This window comes from Poecilia formosa, unplaced genomic scaffold, assembly GCF_000485575.1.
Source record: "Poecilia formosa unplaced genomic scaffold, Poecilia_formosa-5.1.2 Scaffold180, whole genome shotgun sequence".
Taxonomy (NCBI): domain Eukaryota; kingdom Metazoa; phylum Chordata; class Actinopteri; order Cyprinodontiformes; family Poeciliidae; genus Poecilia; species Poecilia formosa.
Genome location: NW_006800119.1, coordinates 296,558 through 311,764, shown reverse-complemented (window position 1 = coordinate 311,764; position 15,207 = coordinate 296,558). Strand labels below are relative to the sequence as shown.

Below are 15,207 nucleotides of genomic sequence, written 5' to 3'. Positions count from 1 at the left end.
TCCACAGGCATCTTCTCACTCTTCAAGATCTTGTGGAACAACCAAGTTAAAAACTCTACCTCCATCTCTCCTAGACACTTCCATACCTCACCAGTGTGTCATTAGGACCAACTTCCTTTCCCCTCCTCATCCTCTTCAATCTTTCCTCATGTCAACCTTACTAATCTTATCTACTTCTACTCTACATTTTCTCTCATTTTCCTCAGTCATCAAAGTACTGGTCAGTACGTTTCCATTCCCACCCTTAATCACCCTCACCTACTGCACTTCTTTCTATCTCTATCTCTCTACCTCAGCAGATAGATACAATTCATTCTCTCCCTTCTTATTGTCCAACCTATCTTCATACGCCCTTTGTTTGACCTTTGCCACGTTTACTTTTAGTATATGTATAAGCTTCTGGACTTTTCCATTCCCCCACCACATCTCCTTCTCTACTTTATTCCGTCCAGATGACACACCAGCTATCCTCCCACCTGTCTCCCTTATCAGATTAGCTGTAGCTGTCCAGTCATCTGGAAGCAACTCCTGACCAAGAACATGTTTCAACTCCTCCCTAAAAATCCCACAACACTCTCCTTTTTTCAGTTTCCACCACCTGGGCCTTTGTTCTGCATACTTTCTGAAATTTAATGGAAATTCATTGTAAAAACTGACAGAATATTTCCACTGAGAGTGAAATCAGCTCAAAGCTCATGGTGCTTCACTTGTTTTCTTCCCCGTCTCCCTCAGGAACCCTTGTTTGCAGCCAGAGTAATCTACGACCTGCTTTTCTTCTTTATGGTTATCATCATTGTCCTCAACCTCATCTTTGGTGTCATCATCGATACGTTTGCCGACTTGAGGAGTGAAAAGCAGAAGAAAGAGGAAATCCTAAAGACGACATGTTTCATTTGTGGTGGGTAAATTAAGTTTTAAAAAAATCGGTGTAATTGGAAAATAAATGTTGGGTTTCCCTTGTTTTTGTTTCTGCAGCCTGTTCTCTGACCAGACTTTACTTTTGGTGTTCTAGGGGTTTTATTGCTGCCTCTTTTTATTTTGTCTCTTTTTACAATCATTGCCATGCAAAAGTTGTAATTGCTGCAAAACAACAACAAAAAAACAAACAAACAGATGTCTTTCAGTTCCAGTTACGTCAAAGTTGCAATCGATACCCGACGTGTTGCATGAAGCTTTAGTCGAGCACCAGGTGTAAGCTTTATGGCTCTCAGTCAAAATTAATACAAGCCATGCAAGTGGTCTGCCCTGAGTCTGCCCTGAGTGTGAGCGTGCCACTGCTCTGCAGCAGATTCACATCAGGGCTGCTTGCAAAATGGGGGCTGTTTTTTCTCTGTAAAAAAAAATACCCAACGCCTCCTCTTCCCAGAATGAATGTTTAGTCACGGAAGGTGCTGCTGTGGAGGAGGAGTGTTTCTTCCTGTTGCCATATGAGGCTTGACCACGTTCAACTGTACACACGCTGCAGTCACTGGCCCAGACAGTCACTTGTTGACACTTTGTAGTGAATAATCCCTGCTCCTTGGGCTGGGCGACAATGTGAAGACTTCTTTTTTTTTTTTCTTTTTTTGTTTTGTAAAAGGATTGCAAGAACACGAGTGGATTACTGGGATTTATTATAACAGAAAACATAAAAAACAAAAAAAAGCCTTTGTCACCTCTGACGTTTTTCGTGTTCATTCCCCGCATCACCCTGTTTCCTCTTATTTTCTCAGTCGCCCCCATTTAGGTCACAAGCACAATTATGTCATCCTCTAATAAGGCGTATTTGTACACCTTTTTTTCCCAAGAATTGAGAAGAAGCGTGTGTAATGTTTATTTTGGGTGTGTGTGTGTGTGTGTGTGTGTGTGTGTGGGTGGTGGTCTTGCATTCTTTCCTTTTTAGGTCTGGAGAGAGATAAGTTCGACAATAAGACAGTTACTTTTGAAGAACACATCAAGGTGGAGCACAACATGTGGCACTACTTGTTCTTCATCGTCCTGGTGAAGGTGAAGGACTCCACGGAGTTCACAGGGCCTGAAAGCTACGTGGCTGAGATGATCCGGGTAAGGATGATGTCCTGCACAAACAAGGTCTTCCACACAAAAACCATTCATTTGTTTTTTTTTTGTTTTTTTTTTTTGGTTTTTTTTGTAAGGTAAATTGTAGAATTAATTGAGAAACTTCATCTCCAGTCACAAACATTTTTTCAGATTTATTTGCAAAGTCTTGGAATTCTTTTATTTTTAATTATTATTCGAGGAGTAACCAAAACTTTTTTTAATACATTCCCAGTTTTGGCAAAAAAAAAAACTTATCGATCATTGTTTGCCTTATTTATTTTTAATTTTTTTCATTTCTTTCATTTACAGATTAAATTGAACATATCACATGTTAACATAAACCAAAGTTTTAAATGAAAAGGAGTAGCTTGGAGAAAAAAAAAAATCTTAAAAACCCTCAAGTCAATTTACTTTACCATGAGCAACCACCTGTATGGATACACGTTTAAGCACAAAATAAGCAGTGTGGGTATAAAGACAATAATAATAATAATAATAATATAAAAGACATTATCTTTGTAATGATACGGCACTCTGAGTCAATACAATTCATTATACCTAAAATGAATATTATATTTTATTTATTTCTTAAAAGTAAAAATAGATCTTTTCTCTTTGGTTTCATTTGACTGTTCCACAGATTTGTTCCATAAACAGATCATTTTGATAAACTATAAAAGTAATAATAATACTGATAATGATGATAATAACAATTCTAGCAATAATGTGTAATCCCTGGTATTTTATTTTCAGGTGTTATTTTCCATTGGATGTATTCCTTTCTCAACAACACCCCAACAAAATCCCGCTAAAATGCAACAATAACCTTGTGCTTGTGACGAGTCGTTGTATGCTTGTTTTTTTTGCATCGTGTATCTTTAAAGTCACAGCGTCTCACATCTTCAAACAGTAAAAATAGACAACGGTGGAACTTTGCCCTTAAGAGTAAGAACCAAGAAAGATTCATTTTGATTGTCGCAACCGAGTCGTAAACCTTTAGAAAACATTTCAACTGCCAAAGGAAAGCCCCACTTTGTGAAGTGGTTGCTTCATTGACACACTCGCGCTGCTGTCAGCTTCTGACTGTTTCTTATTAGATTTAGCCCACTCTCTTCCCCTTTTTCTCTTGATCTGCTGCAGTCTTGTGAGGAACCACCTGATTTCAGGATACCCTGCCCCCACCACCACCACCACCATCATCACTTCCCTCTCATTAACTCTGCACCATGTTGAGCCAAACTCGGATTGTCAAGCATGCGTTTTGAAGAGCGTCTTTCGGGCTTAGCAGAGAAGACCCGTTGATCTGTCAGGTGACCCGTTCTTCCTCAGCGCTCAGTCTCGGGTCCAACTCAGCTGTTTGCTGCGCTGCTTTTTCATCATCTTGTCTGAAAGCAGCTTTTAAGAAATGACCTGCAACTTTTATCTTTCATTTATTCTAAAATCATAAGTGGGCTCATTCTGTTGGCACAGATGTCATTTTCATTCATTTGGGTTTAGGTTTCCTGTGTAGAGGAATGAGAACCAGAACTGCATTGAACATGTGCTTTATATTTTTATTAATAAGCCCATATTTTGTTTGAAGAAACTGCTGAGAGAGATTCTGAAGTATTTTAGTTAAATACTCTTTTTTTTCTGTTAAATAAGTGAAAAAAATAAAAAAATTCTACTTCCAACTACTGCAGATATCAATAAGTAAAATGTCTCCAGATGAACGGTTTAACCCACCCAGTTAACGGTTTCAGCTCTACTGCTGCAAGACGTCCTTAGAAAAAACAACTTTACTAAGTTTATCTGGGTGGTTTGAAGATAGAAACAAAATGAAACACAGAGTGCACACATGAACATGTAATCTGCTTTGAATGTTTGAATAACATCTTGGTATTCAAATTAAAATGTCTAAAATCACACTCTTGAGCTTTAGAGATGATGGTTTCCTATTAATTTCTTGTTATATTTTTTTTAGCTCTGTAGTAGAAAGCAGATAAACATTCACTATACAAAGACACTGTTTTGTCTTTTTTGTCTTTAAAAGCATTACTTTTGGTTTTACTTGGTAAATAAATCTAATACTAGCAAATTTTTTATTTTGTTGATTTTTGCAACTTGCCTGAATTATAATAATATTAATTATTATTATTGTTCCTATTATTATTAATTTGGCGTGCACCAGTACATCTGCCTCAATTTCCTTAATTTTGGGAGGTCAGTGATCGGCTGATATTTACTTGTGAAGCCGATCTTATTTATCTCAACGAAGATCTAAAAATTATCCACTGTCCTCTTCTGTTCTCCCGTTAGAGAGGTTTGACTGTTGGCCCCGCCCACCAGGTCATTTCCGCACATTTCCAGTTAACAATAGTCACCCCACTGTTGCCAGCTCAGCAACTTTCTTGCTACATTTACCAGCATCAGCCAAAATCTGAATCGGCAGGTCAGACTTTTTAAAGATTGGTATTCGGAGATCGGCCAGAAAACTGCAGTCGTTGCACCAGTTTTATTAATATTGTCTCCAAAGTCTGAATTTACGCGCATGTCCTTAGTTGCGCTGCGGTTTAACGGTATGAGTTGGGTGAAGTGTTTTGGGAATCCTTCCATAAGAGTCTTACTATGGCTCACTGGAAGTCTGGCCCGTTCCTCATGGCTGAACTGGAGTAAATGAGTCAGGTGTGTGTGGCTGTCTACCTCACACACATCTTTTCATTCTGCCCACAGATTTTTCTAGGGAGGTGGGATCAGGACATCTACTGGATATTAACCATTTAAGCCACTTTGTCACAATTGTCAATGGGTTATGCCTTTGAACACAGATATATAATATAAAATGAAATTTTTTTTAATGCCAAAACACATTTTCCACCTACTTCTCAGAATTGGTAGATGTTTTTGTCGAGGATTTCTGTGCTTTCTGCAAAAACAATGAGCTTGATATAAAATGATCAAAACACAACTTTATATTAAAGCTTAGCGCTATGGCTAACTTTAATCAAAGGAAGTGTTGGGAGTAGCCCACACCCTGAATGGCTACATGCATAACCACATTAGCGAGGCATTTGGCATGTTCTGCAAAAACTTTCCAGAAGACTTTTATGTCCCCCTACGCAACAATAAATCATGCAATAAACTGCCACACCCCTAACCCCACAAAAAAAACAAAAAAAGTATATTTAATATTTTAAAAGACAAACAAAAACCTTAATCTGGTTAAAAGAAAAATTTGCATTCAATATGCGACGAAATATTAATAAAAAAGATGCTTTTGTTATTTTAGAGTACATCCGTTCCTATCGGTATAATAATCACATTCACCAGAAATATGTTAGACAAGGCAGCCTTTTTCAATCTGTACAGCCTCTCTCCCACCGCGTTTCGCTTTTTTTGATGTGACTGTAAGGTGGAAGAAGCGATAAAACAGAAGGGGGTGTACAAGGCAAACTACTCTAACAATGACTGGGACTGACGTCAATGATGGAGGGCTCTGGGTGAAGTGTCACATCTAAGATGTAAAAAGATGATGCATGGTTCACACTCATTGCTCTAATTCTTATTTTGTCTGACACCGAAAGACGCCTCTGCTCTTTTGAGGTGCTTCCCAATGTCTGGTCATAAAAATAAAGTGGAAAATCTTCCTGTTTTTAATGGTGAAAAAAAAAACGGGAGGGGAAAACAATCAGGCTTGTTCTTTTTTTTCCCTTTTTTCGGACTTGTAATTTATGAAGTTTTGTTTTTTTGGTTTTGTTTTGTTTTGGACATATTTGAATATTTGCAGGGTGAGTGGGCTGCGTCAGGTGTCTCTGTGGCATGACTGTGACGTTTTCTGTTGCTGTTTTAACCACACAGCATCCTGTTTCTCAGCGACGGCTCGTGCGGTTTTAATAATGAAAAATGTACTTCCGTCATTTCCATTGAACCTGCGTGTTGTAGAGTCTTAATTTGTGCCTGCACTTATCAGTTTACTGGAAGCGCTTTCATTTATAAACACTGGAAATGGAAAGACAGTTGAACTGCAGGTGACAAAATCGTCAAACATGATGATTTTTTTTCTTTTTCTTTTTTTGAGTGGGAAGCAAAGGAGGGGCGTCAACTCAAGCAGATTTCAGAAGGCATTAATGACCTTTGTCATAGTTTAGAATGTTTGAGTTTTAGTTTTGTGTTAGACCTCTAAAAACACTTCAAAAAATGAAAAAATAAATTGCATTTTTATCAGAAAAATTGATTGAATTGACAGATTTTGGTTTGGGTGCATGTCCCAAACCGAAGCAGCACATAATTTGGTTAAAAATTTGGCATTTAGCTTGAACTAAATGGTTTTTAGTGAAAATACGAAAGGAAGTTTTAAGGATATACAGTTAATAATTCGTGTAAAATATGCAACTCAAAATGACTGCAACACGCATGCACTGTTTTTGTATTATTTATGAAGAACTGGTGGGAGGAAAATGGCAAAAACTGATTCTGAAGTGGATAAGTTAACCTTTTGGTATAGGGAATTTAAAAATATATTTCTGTAATATCCCTCCTTTGCCATGTCACATCTTATTTAAATGGAGGCTAGTGGTTGAAGTGATATGTTCATTCATGAGAGAAAACGATGAACAACTTCGGGCTTGTGAAAATATTTCTTGCAGTACTTTTGGGAAAATTAAGAATTTCCATTTTTTTCTGTTTTCTTTAAAAAAAGTAAAGCTTTCACAAATCAGAAAACCGTGTTTTAAAGAATCTCTATAAGTGTAGGTTTCACCAGTCCTTATGTTGTGTTTTTCTCTAGTGAGAACAAAAATGCACTGTTGAATTATTATGCTGTTAAGTTATTAATTAAGATCATTTGAATAATATTAGATTTTGGGTTAGAGATGAGCAAGTGCAGTTCAGATTCATAAAATCACTTTTGATTTAGGAAATGCAAACTGTTAGCCAGTAGTGGTGATCTAACAGTGTCCATGAATTGTTTCTGAATAACTTCTTTTTTTTTTTTTTGTTAAAGACAAATTCGACCATATAATCAGTTTAAAAGTGTGGGAAGCTTCAAATATGTTTTTGGAACTTCATGCAGCTTCAAACAGTCTTCATTAAACACAGTAAGTTATAAAAAGATCCACTTCCTCTCATCCTTCAAAATAAGAGTCTCAAACAGTAATACTTAACTTACACCTATTAACTAGACAAAGTCATATATTGACACCAATTTGATGGGACACAGGTGAGATTGACGCCTAAGTAAATATACCATTTTTCATATCAAGAAATCTCATGTTATTGTAACCGTTGTGGACACACCTTCATATTTCAATAAATTAACTTTTACCCAATAAAAAAAAAATATTGCCAATTAAGTTAACTTAAAAGAAAATAGATGGTGATGTCTTTCGCACAGAGGTCTCAATTGTGAAACAGATATGGACAATTATGGGCAACATGGGCCCAGAGCGTCATCAGAAATGGGTAGGGCACCAAAGAACTACAAAATAAAATGTATCTTATCTGTCAGTTGTACCCTGAACAAGTTTGGGTACTACTTGAATACATGTGTAGTGGAATAAGTGCTGGGAGACTACATTACCTGCTTTCTGATGCAATAAAAAATCTGATAATTAATAATTGTTCGCATTTTAATTGTTGGGGTGCGCCAGAAGGAGGACAGCATTTGTGCAAGAACCACAACTGCGTGCATATTTATATTTCAAGCTTACAAAGTTGGGTACAGTGATTAATCACAGTGATTAATCACGATTAATCACAGTGATTAATCACAATTAATCACTGTGCCAGAGGGTGATTAATTTGATGACATTTTTTTAATCGATTGACAGCCCTACTTTAAGCCAAAACCTGCCAGGGTATGACAAATTTTCGACATAACTGTATTAACTCTTAGACATGTAATGACTGTTTAAAAACAACAGTTCATCAACTGAACTTACACATATCAAGATCTGTGTATTTGCTCGGTTTGCTTCCCTCTTTGGCATTCACCAGCACAAGAAAGTGAATTTCATGACACTCCACAGTCTTGAAAAGAAGCCCCAGTCACAATCTAAAAGAGGATTTGAATCGATGCGAAGTTTTTGCATAAGCAAGCCAAGTGAAGAACATTCTCCTCTCACCAAAGGTTTTGGCTCTTGTCTGTTTGCAGTTTCCTGACAGTTTACCACCACATACAAACCACTATGAGCTCACAAGAGGAGAAGTTACTCTGAGAAATGAACTCGGCTTGTATTCTGGTCTGCTATCCTTTTAAGTTTTTGCATCATCATTCTGTGACTAAAGGGAAGCACATTTAGGAAATAGTCCAATAAAAACCCATCCAGGTTTTTAAATGGGTTTAAAACGGTACAATTTATTTGAGTTAAGAAGCACATTTCAGAAACAAGACAGTTCAAACTGCTTTACATGATGGAAACATTCAATTAGCAAACAAAGCAAATAAAAATGAGACATTACATTACAGTGGCAGAATAAAGAGAAGTAATAAAGTTGTGATTCAGACCAGAATTAGACAATTTTCAAGTATTAATCAAAGACAACTTCAGCCAGTCATGAAGGTTAATACAACAGCAACAAATCTTTTGATACTAAACAAGTCAGTGAATTATAAACGAACAGTATTTTAAAGTCTGTTGTCTGAGTTAAAGAGAGCCATTGGGAGGACTTTAGGACTGGGGTCATGTGCTCTATGTCCCTGGTTTTAGTGAGAATTTGAGAAGCAACCTTCTTTTGATTTTTGTTTTAGGCAGACTTGTGAAAACACTATTGCAGTAATCAATGCAACTAAAGACGAATGCATGGATCTAGATCTTGTATGGAAACTATTCCTTTAATTATAGAAATGTTCTCCAGGTGGTAGAAGACTGACTTTGTAATTGTCTTTATGCATCTCCAAAGGTTCAGGTTTGAGTCCATCACTACACCCAGATTTCTGCAATGATTAGTAGTTTCTAGCCGTGTCGATCGTTCCTCTTTAGGTCCAAAGATAATAACTCCAGTTTTATTTCTATTCAACTGAAGAAATTTACGGCACACCCATGCACTGATTTGTTCCTCGTGTCTGCTCCATGCTTGAATGGGTCTGTGGTCACCTGGTGACATTGTAATGTAAAAGCTGTGCATCATCTGCGTAAGTATGGCAACTAATCTCATTGTTATAATCTGTCCTGGGGGAGCTAGCTTATAACCAGCATCTCAGGTTTATGTGATGTTATATAATCTGATCTGGTAAGGTTCAGGTATTTCACATGCGTTTAGATTTAAATGGGAAAATGTGAAGGAGTCTTTAGTAGTGTTAAAAAAAAGTATAAATGTTATTTGTGAAAAAGAATCATGAATCCATCCATCTTTTTATAGAGTCAGTTTTTCTCCCAAGCTCACAGGCTGTTGTGTAACATTTTAAAGTAGTTGTGATTATGGTAATAGTTCTTCTTTCTTTCTGAAAATCTTTCATAGATTTATTTGCTTTTGCCACCCTTGTTCTAATCTTTGATCACTTTTAGAGGTTTTTGTTTGTGAAGTCTCAAACTCTTACTTATTAAGTTATTCATAAGTAATGAATAGTTATGCATAAGTAATGAATAGTTATTTATAATGAATTAATTACTTATGAATAGCTATTCATTACTTATGAATAGCTATTCATTACTTATGAATAGCTATTCATAAGTAAGTTATTTATTTACTTATTATTTATGAATAAGAATAGTTACTTATGAATAACTAAGTAACTATCATTACTTACTCAGTAATGAATAGTTACTGAATAACTAAGTAACTATTTATTACTTAGTTATTCAGTAATGAATAGTTACTGAATTGTTGAGTTTAACAGACAACCTGGCAAAGAACCAAATGTAAATTGAAAATTTTGACCTCCTTGTTTTACTAGCAGCATGTCTCCAACACCCTTTGTTCCTTTTTTGTTTTTTCCTGTTTTTTTTTTTAAAGATAAATCAGGAGGACGACAAGTCTGAGTGACAAAAAAAACAGGTATTTTGGCATCAGCAGGGTAGTTGTTAGGTCTGAATCTGGTCACAAAGTAGAACTGAAGGGTCCTGTCTTTCTCTGATTCTGTGTCAAGTCTTTGTTGGATTTCTTCTTTTCTTGTTTCTTAAAATGGGACCGTTTCTCTGATTTGATGATTGGATAAGAATAAGACCTTCAGGAACCCTGGAAAACTACTGACTAAAGGTTAGAAAGAGTTGAGGGGGGAATCTAAAACCATAGTTGCACACATCACAAGCCCTCTCCTCTTCACTAAGGGGATTTTGTATCCCTCCAGCTTCACCTGTACCTTTTGAATCCTATGATGCTGCCAAAACATTTACAAAGTTGGCGGCTGCATATAAAATAAAAATTTTGAGGCACAAATTTGTTGTCAGGTACTTTGAAGGAGATGCTCTTTTCATACTGCTGCACCTAAAGTTACTCAACTCTAACTGCATATTAGGGTTCTTGGCAAAACTCTAAATTGTTCAGATGTCTAAGATAAAAAAATGTCACACAAAAAAAAAAGCAGTTTGAAAAGCTAATCATTTGAAGCTTTGTCCAATTTAAGCACCAAATCCTACTTTCATCACAGCAGTCTCCAAAATATCAAACCTCTCAAGCAAAATTCTTTAAAAGGGCATTTATTTTTAAATCAGGTACAACTGACAAAACTAACCAAAAGCTTTATTATCTGCATGAGACAGAAACACATAAAATACCTCAAAGTGTTGACAGTGCAATAACGTGACATGGTTAAACATGGGTGTCTCAGCTAGCTAGGTAGCGGGCCTGCTAGCTATCCACCATGTCAGCTGTGGTTGCTGGTGGGCTTTAGCATGTGAAGGTGACTGCTTAATGGGAGAAACAAGTCATCCAGTGTTTCCACTGCTCTATTCAACACACCCACCTTTAATTCTTCAGTGGTCTCGTATTCAGACAGCTGTAGGTTCAGAGCTAAAGACAGAAGCTAGTTGAGTGGGTTAGTGGGTTAGAGTGGGACTGTGAGTCAAGTCATTACTACTAGGCTGCTAATGTTTATCGATGAGTACTGATAAAGTGAAATAATTTAGGGCTTAACTTTCATCTGTTTTCTTATTTGAGTAAAAGAGAATAAATGTTCTCTAAAAACCAGAGGTTTTTTTTTCTTACTACAGAAAAACACGACGAGTTTCACTTAATTTTTATGAATTACTTCTAAATTATTTTCCTTATTTAATTTACTTATCAAAAGTGGCGACGACGGACTCGGCCATCCCGTACTCTTCCGCGTGCTGAATGGGTGGGGTGCAGGCCAAGTAGGTAAACACAACCTCTGTCTCTTTGCATTCAGGAAGTGGAACATTATCGCAGTCGTCCTCTCGTTCTTTCAGAATGACTGCGAGCTATTCATTATCTTAGTGTTGTGTGATTCCCCTCTGCCTGCCGTCTGACCCAGGGCTGGTTTGTGGTGAGCACGGCCACCTCACTTGCCCCACTGTCTCCAAATCAACCACTGAAACCTAGGGACTTTTTCAGCCGCTTTGTTTTGCTCTGCACTGTTCCAACCCAGTGACCACAGCAGCTGTACGCTGCGTCTTCTCCCTGGGTTCGCGCACCTTCGTGCTTTTCTGACTGGGGATTTGTGAAGGTGAGACGTGTTGTTGTGTATGAGGAAATAAAAATGTGTTTTCACACGATTTGCCAACTTTTAAGAGAAGTAAGTTTCAAGTGTCATGAGGAAATAGAAGTGTGAAAAAATGTATACAAGTGCAACAATATTAGAGTAGTGGCTGTTGGTCACATGTGTTTTCTTTTATTTTTGTTTATTATAATTTCATTTAGAAATAATGCAACTTCAAAAGTACAGAAATCGCCTCATAAATTATCTTCCTGACTGGAAATTGTGTTAAATTTTTCCTAGCAGTAATAATTATTACATTTATGTTAATTTGGGATTCATTCTGAAATAAATCCAGGAGAAATTTCAATAAATGAAGGCATCATTGAATATGTAATTTAATTTTGCACTTCAATTCAAAATATTTATTTTACACTTGCAGCGCAAATGTATTCATGACTCTTGCAGATTTAAATTTAAACAGAGTTGGGGTTTTTTTCTACCATGAATAGACTGGCATATATCAAAAAGAAAATAAGACTATGTGAAGGGACTATTAATTGATTTTTTTTTTTAACCCCTGGTTTTTACGTACATTTTATTTAAAAAAATAATTTAAGTTATTTCTACCTTTCTCTTTATTCAAGGGGAAAATCTTCATTATCATATCAGCAATCCAACTCATACTAATTGACGAGCTTTCTTTGTGTTTCTGTGTTGCTTGTCTGTAATGAGCCCCAACTCTTCTGGGAAACCTCTTGGTAATCTTTAGCTCCGTCCACAGATTCAAGGATGAACTCTGGCTGGTTTCTTCCAAACACAATGAAGTGACTTCCAGTCAAATGACCTTTGACAATCTGCCAGTGGTATGAATAATTGTGCCGCTTAACTGAATTTATCACACAGACAGTGGTGTATGTATTTCAAGAAATTTAAATTTTGGTTTCTCAAAAAAGTATTAAAGCTAATAAGAAAAAAGCAGAAGTGCTGTGCTGAGAGCCACACAATTGTGGGGAAACACTTCTAACTTAATGGTTGTTCTGCAGAAAGTCAGTGACACCCTACACACTTAGTGTAAGACGAGAAAAAATGTTTACTACTGAAGTTGCTGGCTGTACAGAGAGCATTATCTACACAGATCAATGGAAAGTTGAGTGAAAGTAGGCGTAAAACTTGCGCAGGAAGTAGGGATAACTGCAGCCTTTGAGTATTTGTTTACTGGTACTTTGAAAGGTTTTCATTAAAAACTTTTTTGCCAACGTGTCATGTTAATTTTAAACTGTAAATGAATGAAATAAACAAATAAAATGAATGTGACAAACTAATTTTATGAAAAACTGTGTTTTTTCAGTTGTGCAAGTTTAAGTAGTTAAAGCCAACACATGTAAATGGTTGTAATGTTAGTACTGTGTGTAATGCATATAGTATATGTACTGTATGACTAACTTTTGTATTTAATAACTGAAAAAAAAACAAAAAACTTTTCACTCATCGACTTGATTCCATTTTTTAAACTGCAACTGTATAAACTAAATCCTTTACAAGCCAGGTTTCTCCAAATTAAACTTCACCTTTTCATTTGGAAACGTAAAATATTTTTTCTAGAAAATAAATATAATTTTCTTAAACAAATAATAAAGCTAAAATGCTTTGTGGTTTTTGCTTACACTTGTGTGCCAGAAGTGATGTCAAAGGTCTCACTCACGACACACCGTAGTCTCTTCTGAGTAAACTTCACACCAGTCTGTATTTTGGAAAGTCATATTCTAAGCCTTCACACGTCTTCAAAAAAAAAAAAAAAAAAAAAAAAAAGGGCCATCACCTTTTACAGCTGCAGCTCGGCTCTCGCTACCCAGAAACTGCAGCTCTAGATTTCGAAGCACGCCGAAGCGGCTCATTATCTGACAGTTTTCACTCTGGCTGATAAGAACGCTTGAGTGTTTTGTGTTAATCTCAGTGCTGCATGAATGAGGAAATCCCAGCTCTACAGTCTATTGTAAGCGTATCAGACTTTATTTTGTGTGTTGGAAGAAAAGTAAAAGGAAAGAAAAAAAAACCGAACACATCACCCCTCAGTGAACTGCCTGTTTTGAGTGATTTCAAGAATGTCTAAGTATCCCATGTGATTCTAATACGGAAAGTCCCATCGTGAGTAGTTTGATTGAAATCACTGCACACAGTCAAAAGCAATTAAACCGAGTCTGAGAAGACGGGTCCAAATCAAACGGGACAAACAAAATCGTTCAGCAGAACCTACTTTGACTTATTCGATGAATCGAATTATAACATGAAAGATGTTACTTCCTAGAAAACATAACACACACAGGAAGGGGGACAGAAAATCCCACAAAGATGGTGTTTTCTAGTTCTGGTGCAGTACTAACCATGCTGTGTTTTTCTTTTTTTTTTTTTGTTTCGTACTAACCAGGAGCACAACTTGGACTGGTTTCCTCGGATGCGGGCCATGTCTCTGGTGAGCAGTGACGCCGACGGGGAGCAGAATGAGATCCGAAACCTGCAGGAGAAGCTGGAGTCCACCATGAAGCTGGTGACCAACCTGTCGGGCCAGCTCACCGAGCTCAAAGAGCAGGTTGGTGGGGGGGGAAAACGAAGCGGTCTCAGTCGCTCCGTCACGGGGAAAACATGAGAAGTGAGACATCTTTACTGACAAACTCGGACACCTCATGTTGCTCTTAGTTTGTTGCAACTTGCTGCCCTTTTCAGAGCTTAGTAAATGCCAGTGAGTCATAGTTCGCAGCACAGCTTGTGAGCTTTTCAATCTCATTTTGTTTTAATTCCCAACAACTTAGCTGTTTTTTTTTTGTTTTTGTTTTTGTTTTTTTAGCAATTTAAAGAATATTTTGGAGTTAGATTGAATCTATTGTTCTATCTAAGTTGCTGTTCCAAACTGTTCTCTCTGCTTGTGATGGTAAGGAACTCTTAAATCTTCAATACTATATACTTTGTATTCACATGTTGTTCTTCGACAGAGAAAAAACGTTTTGCTGAGTCTGCATATAAACAAGACTGTGGTTGCACAATTGCTGCAATCTGCTGCTTCTAGTAAACAGAATTGTAAAATTGTACTTACCCTTGAAATGAGAACCATGTATGAGGAAGTGAATGTTTCTGAGACATTTTGACCCAGACAGGGGGAAATGATTATCGTGTTGCTGAAAGCTGCGAAGGACACACAAACATTGGTCACATTTCACCTCGGATTGATTTATTTCTGTGCTGAGAATGACTTAATTTTCTAAAGAGAAGACTTGAATTCCATTTATTTACACATTAAATGTACAGGTTAGTTACCTAAGGTTTGGTTTTAAAACTTAGGTAAAGTTTAAAGCCAGTCTTCACCTAAAATGTTCAGGTAGAGATTTTAAATAATAAAAAAAAAAACTTTATCTAAAAACTTAGGTAAAGTGACTAACTTTTTTTTAGTTTTTTGCCAAAAAAAAAAGTCTAAACTTCAGAAAGAGGATAGCAGATGTTTATTGTCACAGTGAAGGCTATGCTGCCATTTCCAAATGTTTCACGGTGTCTAGAAGGCACTACGATGAATTATTGCAGAGCAGCAAGAGTTGCAAGCAAAA

At 36.7% G+C, this 15,207-nt stretch overlaps 1 protein-coding gene and 1 long non-coding RNA gene across 18 annotated transcripts in view; one reads left to right on the top strand and one right to left on the bottom strand.

Annotated features, from left to right (window-relative positions):
* The window catches only part of LOC103147315 (inositol 1,4,5-trisphosphate receptor type 1-like), a 124,655-nt gene that overhangs the window by 105,415 nt on the left and 4,033 nt on the right, over nt 1-15,207 (top strand). For all 17 annotated transcript variants that reach the window (XM_016678333.1, XM_007565585.2, XM_016678319.1 and 14 more), the window contains 3 exons: nt 733-898; nt 1,883-2,043; nt 14,040-14,201. In XM_016678333.1, coding sequence (XP_016533819.1) covers nt 733-898; nt 1,883-2,043; nt 14,040-14,201 — 489 coding nt within the window. The remainder of the gene's footprint in view (nt 1-732; nt 899-1,882; nt 2,044-14,039; nt 14,202-15,207) is intronic.
* Nucleotides 10,432-12,047, bottom strand: LOC107837832 (uncharacterized). Its single transcript, XR_001663878.1, has 2 exons — nt 10,528-12,047; nt 10,432-10,490 (listed from the first exon to the last, which is right to left on the bottom strand). It is a non-coding gene; the product is annotated as an uncharacterized LOC107837832 (long non-coding RNA).